This window comes from Petaurus breviceps, unplaced genomic scaffold (genome assembly GCF_028583685.1).
Source record: "Petaurus breviceps papuanus isolate PSGF00001 unplaced genomic scaffold, PetGlider_PUasm1.0 64, whole genome shotgun sequence".
Lineage (NCBI taxonomy): Eukaryota > Metazoa > Chordata > Mammalia > Diprotodontia > Petauridae > Petaurus > Petaurus breviceps.
The window spans coordinates 7039187-7052426 of record NW_027186428.1 but is presented as its reverse complement, the minus strand read 5'-3'; the positions used below and the strand labels follow the sequence as shown (position 1 = coordinate 7052426).

The window sequence follows — 13240 nt, the reverse complement described above, 5'->3', positions numbered from 1 at the left end:
CCCATTACATGTAATATCAGCTCCTGATTTTAGGTTAATACTAGATAACATATTAAGGAAAAGTCCTTTTGTAAGGATGGAAGTTCCTTCATTTGTGTTATGGGCTAATAAGGTTTATAGTCCAGGAAAAGTAGTTAACTTTAGTCAGGATTGTAACTGTTTTAATTTTAAAAATAGAGATCTTATTGATGCCATTTATCTTTATATTATAATCATTTCAATTTCCCCCCTTCCCCTCCCCTGAATAGACCCTCTTGTTTTCTGGCTTTTGTTCCCATTACTACTCTACTGAAACTGTTCTCTCAAAGTTTTCTCATGACAGTCTAAGCCAGAAATTCTTTGACTTTCTGTGTCATGGGTTTCTTTGATAGTGTGGGGAAACCTATGAACACTTTCTCAGAATAATGTTTTTAAATGCTTAAAATACATATGATTATAAAGGAAATTGAATATATTGAAATCCAGGTTAAGAACTCTTGTCCTAACCACTAAATTTAATGGCCTGTTTTCAGTTCTCATTCCTTTCTGACCATCCTGCAGCATTTGTCACTGATGATCCCTCCCTATTGGATACCCTCCTGGTTTTCATCTTAGAGGCAGTTAAGTGGCAAAGCAGATAGAGCACTGGACCTGGAGCCAAGAAGACCTAAATTCAAATACAGCCTTAAACACTTAGTACCTGTGTGACTCTGGACAAGTTACTTACATGCATTCTCCCTTAGTTTCCTCACCTATAATAGCACCTATCTCCCAGAGTTGTGAAAATCAAATGAGATAGTATTTGTAAAGTATTTAGCATAGTGCCTACCAAACAGTAGGCACATAAATGTTTGTTTCCTTCTTTCCTTTTCTTACCTTCCTTATTTCTCCCTCTCTAGTTTTTCATAGCTCTTTAATATGGGTGTTCCCAACCTCTTTTGTTTCACAGATCCCTTTGATAGTCTGGTGAAGCTTATGGCACCCTTCTCATAATGTTTTTTAATGCATAAAATAAAATATATAGGATTACAAAGGAAACAAACTACGTTGAAATAGAGATGTTTTCCCATTTAAGTTCTTGGACCCTCTGAAATATGTCATAGGGGAGTCTGTAGATCTCAGGTTAAGTACCCCTAAGTCTATCCTTGTCGTCATTCTTTTCTCCCTCTGTACTCTCTTGGCAATCTCCTTCACTCCCACAGCTTCAACTAATTACTACTATAATGCAGAGGGCTCACCAAATGTATAATCTTCCAACCTAGTCTCTCCTTTTGGGATTTTGTCCCACATCTCCAAATGCTTATAATACATCTTTATTCATATTTATCACAGGCACTTCAAACACAGAGTCTAAAATTGAGTTTATTATCTTTGTTCCTAAGCCTACTTCTACTTTTGACCCTATTTACACACAGGACACCACAATTCTCCCATCTTTGAAACTTAGGCACCATATTTGATTCTTCCTTCCCTCACTTCCCATCAGGTACCAAGTCTTATAGATTCTGCCTCAGCAACCTCTCACATTCTTCGCCCTCTCTAATCCCACTACAACCATTCTAACAGTGACCCTCATTGCCATTTGCTGGGAATAAAATAGTCTCCTAACAAGTATGCCTAACTTTACTTTAATCTGACATTCATATAGATGAACAGGATAATCTCTTGTAAAAAAAAAATTCACCTGCTTTATTGATCCATAATAGTTCTAGCTAGTAGCAATTGGGAATAAGGTCCCAGTGCACAACAAGGCTAAAATCTAACTTCTCCAAGAAATACATGATGCCATTTTCATCAAAACATGACATTTTCATCAAAGTACATTCTGCCACATGACAATCCTTTTTTATGTATCACTCCCCTACTTAAAAATCTTCCATGATTCCCTATTGCCATCTGAGTAAAATTCAAAGTCCTCTGCCTGAAGTTTAAGGCCCTGCACCATCTGATGCTTTACACCTCATCTGATATCATTATTCAACACAAGTGATGTTCTAGTTAGACTATTCTCTGTCTCCCAAACACACACACTCCCACCTCTCTCTCTTTGCTTATGCTGTTCTCTATGGCTAGAATGTCCTCCTTCCACATTATCTCTGGCTGAATTCTTATTTATTCCTTAAAATCCAAGTCAAATATTAACTCTTTCATGAAACTTTCCCTGATCTACCTGATCTACAAAGACTCCTTAAACTGCATGTAGCAATTTGTTTTGTAACTCTAATACAGCATACTTAATACTTAATATGGCATACTATACATACCATTTTGTCTTATCTCCCTATGAATGATATGCTGTTTAATTTTTTCCTCTGTCCTTAACACATTTTTTTTGTATAGAGAGGGGATTTAATAAATCTTGCTGAATGAACTATGATTAGCTTAGTTAAAAAAAAAACAACCTTACAACTGGCAATTATAAATGTTATTGGATCATTATCCATATCCTGCTCCCTAACCATAGGTATACATAAAAGTTCTTTCTTGACCCTCTTCACTCTACCCCTCCTTTCCTCTTTCTTTCCATCCCCTTCAAACTACACCTCTCTTCACCCTCTCTCCCTTTCACACTGTCTTCATCAGCGGCCATGGGATTTATTATCACTTCTACACAGATGATTTTCCAGATCTATATATTTATATGTCCAATCCAACAGCAAGCATTTTCCACTGGATATCCTGCAAGTAAATCAAACTCAGCATGTCCAAAAGGGAACAGATTATCTTTCCCCAAAACCCATACCACTTCCTAACTTCCAATATCTATCTACTGTACCACCATCTTTCTTGTCATCCAAATTCACAACTCTTAAGGAATTATAGTAGCCTCCCAGAACTGCTATATGAAAAAGTGCCTTGGAAAGCTCAAAATTCCAACAGGAAAGATGAATCACCACACTGGAATGTAAGACTAGCTCAGGGTTGGGGAACCTATGGCCTCAAGGCCATTGTGGCCTTCTAGGTCCTTGGATGCAGTCTTTTGACTGAGACCAAGCCTTACAGAACAAATTCTTTTATTAAGGGGATTTGTTCTATCAAGTTTGTATTCAGTCAAAGGGCTGCACTTAAGAACATAGAAGGCCACATATGACCTCGAGGTCACAGGTTCCCCACCCCTAGACTGGCTCCTTTAACTAGAAGGTAATATGAATTATCAACTAGCCTCCAATTCCCCAGGAATCTTTCCTCTTTCTTCTAACATGAATCAGCACCAGTCCCCAGGTCCAGGCTCCTTATTCCTTTCTCCTAATGCCTGGTCTTGCTAGACTCAAGATAAAAACCCAATAAAACCCACTAGACTTTATTGGTAAGGGAGCTTGTAGCCCATTCGTTCTATGGCCCCAGCAGGAAATCCAATTCCACCTGTGGTCCAGCGGATCTTTTTCCATCATTCTCCCTGACAGCCTTTTGTTTTAAGAGCACCTATCCTCAATAAATCTGACTTGCTGCAGGCTCCACATTTCCTTATATCAGCCTTTGATATCTCCTGAACTTCGAGTCTGTATTAAGAAAACAACCTTGGAGTTGTCCTTGTCCCTTCATTCTCCCTTAACCTGGTAGCTAATTAGATAACATGTCATCTCTACTTTCACAACATCTCTTACATTCATTCCCTTTTCTATACTTACAATGCCACCACTGTGGTTTAGGATTTCATCATCTCCTGTCTAGACTATTGCAATTGCCTCCTAATTGGTCTCCTTGCCCCCAAGTTTCTGCCTCTCATCCATTCCATCATTCATATCACTGCCAAATATTTCTAAAGCAAAAGTCTGATCATGTCATTCTCCTACTCAATAAACTGCTCCTTATTTCATCTAGGATCAAAAACAACCTTCTTGTCTCACAGTTAAAGCCCTTCAAAGCCTGGTTTTAACCTAACCCTTTCCTACATTCTATGTTCTAGTCAGTTGGCATTTTTGCTGTTTCTTACAAATAACCTCTTTACAGAGCTGTTCCCTATGTCCAGAATGTACTTCCTACTCATCTCTGCTCCTTTATAGAGTACATTCATGGCTGTTAAAGCAAGTACCCTGTTACATGTGGTCTTTTCTTATTGCCAAAGCTGATAGTGCCTCTCCCAGAAAATTAGTTTGCTTATTTTGAATCTATTTTGTAAATATTTATTTAAGTATACATCTTTCCTGAAAGACTGTAAGTGCCTTGAGGGCAGAGACTGTTTCACTTTTGTCTTTATGTTCTCATGGCCTATGACAGTGTCAGTCTTAGGTATAAGTGCTTAATAAATGATGACTGATTTCTATACTTAATGAATTTTCTAATAGTTTTTCCTTGTATGCTCTTTTTAGGCCCCAAACCAAAAAGTAATGTTTTACACACCACTTCTATCAAAACTGAACACCCTCCATTCCATTCTGACAACTCTGCCACCAATGGGGTAATGCCCACCAAATATGCAGAACTTACTGCAATAATATGAAAGAAGCACCAGGCTCACAAACTGACAAAGTGGAAGCACTCCTTATAAACTCAGGAGGAAAGGTGCTGTGAGTTGAAGTAGAGTGGCTATCATGGTCAAACAAAGCCAATTTTCCCCAAAAGATCAATATCACTAAGAATATTATACTGATGTTTTAGTCTAACTGAAGATTTTAGCTTCATCTTTTTTTTTTTAAAGCAATCAGGGTTAAGTAACTTGCTCAAGGTTACACGGCCAGTTATATCTGGGTGTGGTGCCGAGTATCTGAGCCCGGATTTGATCCAGGTCATCCCGACACTGGATCCGGTGCTCTTACTTGCTGAGCCACCTGGCCGCCCCTAAGCAATTGGGGTTAAGTAACTTGCTCAAGGTTACACGGCCAGGTGTTTCTGGGTGGGTGCTAAGTGTCCGAGCCCGGGATTCGATCTCCAGGTCTTCTCAACACTGGAGCCGGTGCTCTTACTCGCTGTGCTACCTGGCCGCCCCATTAGCTTCATCTTTTTAAAAAATATAATTATAATTAAAAACAATGAAAACTTTAAAATTTTATCTTTGATCTCATATTTTGCCTTTTGGGAAAAGACTTGAGTAAACCTAGTCATACTATGTGATGCTTTTCCTGTGTAGGAAAATCTAATTAATGCTTGAAGATGTGATCAGATACCGAATCAATCTGGAACACAGTTCACAGAGAAGTATTTTAATGAATCTTAATACAAAATCGTTTGTCATTCGGAAATCATAAATAACGATTTCTGGAAGTTTTTTCCGCTACAGTTAAAATCAGTTATTGATTGCCAGTGTCCCCAGGAATATAGGCACAGAGAATAGGAATAGAAAGTAATAAAGTCAGGGACACTTTATAATCATAGGATTTAGTCATACTGGCTTTCAGCAAATCTGTACTGAATTCATCACGTTCAGGGATTTCCCTACTTCAAAGTATCATCTTAATGAAACAGTTATTTTCCATGGGTACAAGAGTCAAATAATGCACAAAAAGAACTACTTAAAAACAACTGAAATGCCTGGTAAGGGGGTCATTAAGGGTTGACTTGTTGAGGAAGCTGATGGTGGTGCTAATTACTGATAAAGGGTGGTGGGAATGACAGCTGTTAAAAAAAAGATGACTTGTAACAGAAGTCTTCTATGGAGGTCACCATCTATAATATTACTATATTTTATATAAAAATTATTTGTATACCTAAAAGGTTATGAAATTCAAGAAAGCAGAATAAAGTCTATCTTAATTTTTTTCTTAATCTTTCTCCAGTGCCTAACATAGTGCTCTTCACAAAGAAGGAGCTTAACATATGTTTTAAATGAACCAAAATAAAAAATTAGACACGCTATTTACCTGATAATCCTGAGGAATAAAGTTGTCAATAATAAGCATCTGAAGTCGAAGTTCCCTGCTAAGTTGTCTAATATTTTCCAGAAGACCTTCGATTTCCCTCTGATGTTCCTGTTGAAGATCTGCCATCTATAGTCATGAAAATATTGTAAACAAATTATAAAATCAGTCACATTTATAGTAAGGAACAATTCTAACTGTTCTTTTACAGTCTTACCACCTCTACAAAAAGCTTTTTCCTCATAAAAACAAATCAAGGAAATCAGAAAAAAACATTTTTAAGCTAACAAAGAAAGTAACAATTATACTTTAATGAATAATTTTTTTAAAAATAAGTTGATTTCAACAATAAAAAGAGCAGAGAAAATTATTTTGTTCCTTTAAAACTAAAGGAACGCTTTTTGATTCCCTTATATAAATTAGCACCACAGAAATAAAGGGGCTATAAAAAAGAAAGTTATGTTTTGTTAACATTATTTCTATTTGATGCACTCATTGGTTGCGCTGATTTAAAAAAAAAATTATGTGTAACCAAAAGAGATGGCTCTCTGAGAGGTGAAAGGAGGAATGAAACAGAGAGGTTAAAAGAAGATTTTTAGAGCTAAGAGGGGTTTGTTAAAATTGTCCACTTTGCTATTCATTGTCTCAGCAGGTATTGCAGGATAAATCTGGATTAGGATGCTTCTAATTGCTTTATGACTGAAAAAGAAGACTTGGAAGTCTACTTCTTTTCCTTATCTTATTTGACAGGGGATGTCTAGTGGAATTTAAAGCTCTTCACAACTTGATCCTTTCTTACCATTTTAGTCTTGTTACATATTTTTCTCCTCTCTGTACTGTACAATCCAACTCTGTAGTTTTTGATCTAGTCAGAACGACTATGCTAATAAAGACACATTCATTCCTTTGTAACTAGTAATAAGCATCCTCTATATGACCAACAAGCAGCCTCTCTCTTTCATTACCCTCTTTGCCTCAAGCAGCCTTGAATGGTAGAATGTTATAAATGCCACTTACTGAATTATGACAGATACACATGCCCATAGACTTCTGATGAAGAGCGTCTCACTCTGAGTGAATTAACTGTAGTTAGTTACCTTCTTTTTTGCATTTCTGATTGGTTAATAGAAGTATGAAGTCAAGGGACTCCACAACAACTTTTGCAATAGGAAGAAATTTAGACAATACAGAAAATAAAACAAAACAAAACAAAACAAAAACAACATAACAGTAACAATTTTTAGAAGTGTTATTTTTAGATACTGACCTCTGACTTTGCAGCCATTAGCATTGTCCAAACTTTCTTCAACTTCTTGGTCTTTCCCTGAGCTTCTTCCTGTAAGCTAGTATATTTCTCTTCAATATCCAGGCGTTCTTGCTAAGGCAAAAATTGTTTCAAGTTCAGAAAATATTCTTTGTCAATAAATAATGACAAAAATTATAAAACTACTTACCAGTTATCATTTTTTAATGAGAGCCATACATATACTTTAAAATTTAACATACTCTTAGCTCTTCATTGAAAAAGCTCCATGTTAAGCAAACTGTCTAACCATGAATAAAGTCGCCATTACCTCTTTTTCCTCAAGCTCTCTTCGAAGCTGTTCTGCTCTTTTCCTTCTTTCTTCTAGCTCCATATTAGATTCCTCCAGAAGTTTCTCTTGCTCTTCAGCCTTGGCCAACAAGTCAACGCCTCCAACAATCACCTTCTTCTCTAGTGCAGATAATTTTTCTAAAAGTGACTGATGCTCTTGTCTATTTATTAAGATAAGAATACAATATGTAGTGAAGTACCTGCTATTTGGACATTTATGATTTCCAGTAAAAAAATTAAACACAGAAAGGTTTACTAAATTTAAAAAGTAAAAGAGGGCCTCAAAATTGGAATGTTAATTATTGAGCTCCCTTGCCTTTTTCCATTCAATCAAATTTCAGTGAATCACCACCCATTCTCATCTTCTTCCCTGCAGTCACAGAAGAAATAACCCTAATAAATAAAAGCAATTTCTTTATGCCTTTAGCTATGATTCCCCTGATTCCCTGCTACCACCTCCAAGACCTCGAACCAGCAAAGCAAACCTTCCCTCACATGCAATTTTAACCTCTCCTTCACTGGCACCAAGAAGCTTGCATTCTAATGCAGGAGACAACACATAAATAACTACATACATGCAATATATATACAAAGTAGATATGAAGTAATCTCAGAGGGGAAGACATTAGTGATTAAGGGTGCTGGGTAAAGCTTCTGCCCAAAATGGGATTTAAGCTGAGTCTTGAAAGAAGCCAAGAAGTTGAGGTGAGGAAGAACAGAATTGTAGGCACAAGGCACAGCCATTGCAAAGGCATGGTCACATGAGATGGAGTATTGAGTGAGGAAGAAAAAATAGGCCAACAGCGTTGGACTGTAGAGTACAAGGAGGGGAATAATATGTAACAAGACTAAAATGGTAAGAAAGGATCAAGTTGTAAAGAGCTTTAAATTCCAAATACGGATTTATGTTTAATCCTAGGGGCAATGAGGAGCCATTGGAGTTTACTGGGGGGAGGGGGGGCAGGGGCAAGGAGAGGAAAGAGAAAGGAGTGACATAGTCAGACCTAATCTTTAGGAAAATCACTTTAGTAGCTGAATGGAAGATGGATTGCAGTGGGTAAAGAGTTTGAGAAAGGGAAACCAGTTAGAAAGTTGTTGCTAATAGCACTTCCCAATTTCAAACTATATTAAAAAGTAGCATTCATCAAAACTATCTGGACTAGAAACTAGATATAGACCAACATCTAGCACTCTGTATCAAGATAAATTACAAATGAATATAACTTAAGACATAAAGGGTGATTAGCATAAATAAATGAGAGAAGCAAGTAAGAAAGTAACTGTTAGAGATAAAGGAAAAAGAAAGAATTCATGGCCAGACGAGATACAGAAGATCACAGGAGGTAAAATGGACAATTAGGATTACATAAAATAAAAAATTTTGTTTTACACAAATAAAACCAATTAGAAGAGAATCAGGTAAATGGGGAAAACGTTTTTGCTGCAAGTTTCTCTGATGAAAGTCTCATTTCCAAGACATATAGGGAATGGAGTGAAATTCATAAAAACCAAACCTCAAATGCTAAATGGTCAAAGGATATGAACAGGAAGTTTTTACAGGAAAAAAATCAAAGCTTCCAATATCCATATGAAAAAATGATCTAAATCATGAATAATTAGAGAAATGCAAATTAAAAGGTAAAGTTGGTACCACCTCCACCCATCAGATTGGTATAGTTGACAAAATCAGAAAATGACAAATACTAGAGGAACTGGGAGAAAAAAGTACATCAATGCTCTGTTGGTAGAACTGCAAACTGGTTCAGCCATTCTGGAAAGTAATTTGAAACTATGTCCCTTGATTTCGGCAATACTACAACCAGGTCTACAAACCAAAGAGATTAAAGAAAGAGGAAAAGAACCTCTATATACATACACACACACACATACACACACACACACACACATACATACACGTATATAATTATTTACAGAAGCTTATAATGATCAACCACAATTCCAAGAGAACTGATATTGAAACATGCTACTTATCCCTTGGTAGGAAGTGAAAGATTCAGAGTGAAAAATGAGACAATTTTTTTTTGGCCCTGGCTAACGTGGAAATTTGTTTTGATTGACTATATATGTTTATAACAGGGCTTGTTGGGAGTGGGGAAGTTTGAGAGGGTAGATTTCTGCTGAATGAAAAAATATATATAATTTTTTAAAATGTATATGTCTGTTTCTCACTAACAGTGGCAAATTAAGCCATTAGGAAATTGATCTAGTACATAACACCAATGTTTTCCCCATAGACAAAAGGAAAAACAAATTACTTTTGAATTTATCACATATAATAGTTTTCTTAAGTATCTTCATGAGACTATTCCATTTTAGAGAACCAGAAACTAAAGTTGGATAAATAAAAATTTTAAGTGTAATCAAATTTTCTTGTTTAAACTAGATTACACACTAATAATAACATTTATATAGAATTTTAAGGTTTTCAAACTGCCTAACATACATTATCTCATTTGAGACTTTAATTACAACAGATCCAAATACTCACTGGGCTTTAAGAAGATCTTTCTCCCTTTTTTCCAGTTCAGCTCTGGCTTTATTTCTTTCTTCTTCTTCCATATCAAGTTTGGTTTCAAGTGCTTTCCTCTCCTCATCAATCTTTGCTTGCATTTCAACCATCTTATCTGGGGAAACCTTCTTTTTACCTATGTGAGTTTTATTTAAACATGATTATCACTAAAGTAAGGGGGAGGAGAGGGTTATAAAATAATATGGTGAAATGTTCCTCAGTTTAAAAAAAGAATATTTACCAACTGGATAATTACACTTTATTTTCTATATCACAAGTGCCCAGAATAGCCTTTTTGAAGCAGTCACCAAATTCAAGGAGGTAATAAGCCAATAATCATCCAAGGAAAAAGAAATGGAGTAAGAAAATAGATAAAAAGCAAATAAAATAATTTATACAATTATATGGATCCAACAAATGCTCCAAACATGTAAACTATGTGCCCTTTAATTCCTTTTCTTTAGCACAAGGAAAAAATCCAAGCAATTTCTTCATTTAGCCAGAATATATAGCTTGAATATCCAACCCAAATAACTTGTTCTTGTTAAAGTAAAATTATATTTTCAATGTAAATCAATATAAGAACTAGTTAGTTTTTATAACTATTTTTAAACTATCAACTAAACCTGCTTAATAAAAATGCAAAGTTTTCTTACATGTACAATATATATTTTAAAATGGCTTATGGTGAATAAATTTTATATTTACGATAATCTCCATCTTACTAATGGGTTGTTACAAATGTTTTTATGTTAAGTTAATTATTTGAAATGTGGAATGTTTTGATGAAGACAGTATTATATAGGGTTAAGAAGAGATAGGTTCTGATAAAAGAAAAGAAAGAAGAAAATGAGAAAACAGAGGCAGTAAAATGTAGTTAGAAAAATAATGGAGGGTGGCTAGGTGGTGCAGTGAGTAAAGCTCTGGCCCAGGAGCCAGGAGGACCTGAGTTTGGTTCCAGCCTCAGACACTTAGCACCCACACAAAAAAACTTGGGCAAGTTACTTAACCCCAATTGCCCTCCAAAAAGGCAAAAAACAAAACAATAAAAGAATAATGGATTTAGAATTTCAAGAACATAACTTTTTAAGGGTAGAAATGATATTTTATCTAAACTTTGTACTTCCCCTTGGGATATAGCATAATATAATATACACAGGTTCCTTCTCACTGGATGTCTACAAGCAAAAGTCAGATGACTATTATGTCAGATGATTCAAAGGGAATTCCTATTATGAGACTGACTAGATGACCTCTAATGCCCCCTTAAAACTTTGAGGCTATATGATTCTATTAGGTGCTTCCACTGTTCATGTGGCCTGCATGTGCATACATTCACAGTTACTGTGACTTATTAACATGAAAAACTCAGAAACATGGGTAAACTTATCAGATAGACAGAATGGTGCAATGGAAAGAGCAATAGACTTGGAATCCTAAGATTTTGGTTCTAAACCTGTTCTAGCTACTTAAGTCACTTTTTAACCACTATGATCTTCAGTTTCCCCATAATTAAAGCAGGAATGATAATTCTTGAACCACCTACCTCACTGAATCGTTATGAGAAACAAATGGGAATTATTATTATAGTGCTTTAAAACAAAAGTGACATGTAAATATAAGTTACTACTATTATTATTAGACCTTCTTAAATGACTAACATAAAATATTAGCATGAAAGATATAGGATTATAAGATGTAAAGTTCAAAGGATTCTTAAAAGAGTTTTAAAGGCCAATCTCTTCATTTACATGAGGAAACTGAGGTCCAAGCAGCATAAATGACTTGCCTGAAATTAACACTGACAATAAAGAACAAAACCTGAAATCAAATTCAGGTGTGCTTTGACTCCAAATGCAGTGCTCTATATGAAAGAATTGGGATGAAAATATATTTTTTAATTAAAAAAACTAAAAAGAATTTAAAACTAGAGTTAACTTTACAAAGTTACTTGTGAAAATGAATACAAGAAAATCCAATTTAGTAACACAACTTTGAAACATCCTTTCCTTCAGTGAAAAAGCACAATTTTTCACTGACTTGATGTGGAACACTCCTAAATGCTTACTATTATTGATTTCCACCCCAAAGTTCCACAGAAATAATGGGGTAAGCAAACAGAATTTAGAGACATTAAACAGATAATCTCTCTATCCAAAGTCAATCACTTCTGCTGTAAAAAGGAAAAAGTACTATAGAGAAAACAGATGAGATATCATTGTACAGGGGACTACATGTCTCTAAACACATATTTTCTCTGGTTTCTTCAAGGAAGTTTTAAAGATCTTTAGTCTCCAGGGGAGAAAAGGAATTTAGCATTCAATACAAAATTTTAAAACAAAGATGACAGCCTATTTCTACATTTCATACAGCTCAAAAAGAAAGTGTACTGAGCAATAGCACAAACAGGATGAATAAGAAATTAAACAATAGTATTGATCCAATCATTTATGCTCTGGTGTGGTGTGATTAATTGCAGTCCAGAAGTTAAAATTAAGAAAGTGACTTCTGTTGACCTCTTTGGTCCAGTCACCTTAACTTTACTTTATGAATTCCAAATGGCTAAAAATTCATTTTCTTTTTATAAAGTAATGTCTAACTCTAAAGAATTTTTCAAGGACTTCAACATTTATATCACCTTTTTCTTAGGAACAATGATGGTGAAAGAGCTACAAAGCAGAGCATTGACATATAAAGAAAGGCTAAAATTTGAATTAGATGAAATTTGTGTTAATTGATAGAAAGAATATTATGATAGGGTAGATATTAATGGTAAAAAGGGAGTAATATGACCAATTTTTGGGAATGTATTAACTTTGTTAAGTTTGTAGGGTATGTGTTTTCTATAATAAAAATTACAAATCATATAATTTATGTAAATATAAAATCAAATAAGTAAAATAGATATAAATCATACAGATACGTTTAAATCATAAATATAAGCTGAGCACAAAACAAAAATTAGTCTGCAAAGACTGTTGGTATACCTGATTTTACTTTCAAAATCAATTTTGTGATTGTTTCCCAAGGAAGGCTTTAAAGAAAAATTTAGTGAATGCCCAGAAAACAAAGATGAGAAATACATCCCAAGATTGATCAATGGTGGCAAGGGCAGTCCTAGTTCAAAGCATATCAAAAATATTTAAATTTGTTACTAGAGAAAGTAAAATGTACTCCAAGGGAAGAAAACTAAGGGAAAAAACGTATTTATATTAAATAACTCTTTATATTTCAATAAGTGTCTGCCATCAAAGGGAAAAAATTATCTTGGCAATTCAGATTAAATATCATTACTACATGAATTTTATGAGTCAATCTGAATCATCCAGATAATTTGCTAAA

At 34.9% G+C, this 13240-nt stretch overlaps 1 protein-coding gene across 3 annotated transcripts in view; it reads right to left on the bottom strand.

The window, feature by feature from the left end:
- Nucleotides 1-13240, bottom strand: part of KIF3A (kinesin family member 3A) — a 75681-nt gene that overhangs the window by 8315 nt on the left and 54126 nt on the right. For all 3 annotated transcript variants that reach the window (XM_069103857.1, XM_069103858.1, XM_069103856.1), the window contains 4 exons: nt 9878-10034; nt 7349-7529; nt 7042-7152; nt 5778-5903 (listed from right to left, as the gene is read on the bottom strand). In XM_069103857.1, the coding sequence (XP_068959958.1) occupies nt 5778-5903; nt 7042-7152; nt 7349-7529; nt 9878-10034 (575 nt within the window). The remainder of the gene's footprint in view (nt 1-5777; nt 5904-7041; nt 7153-7348; nt 7530-9877; nt 10035-13240) is intronic.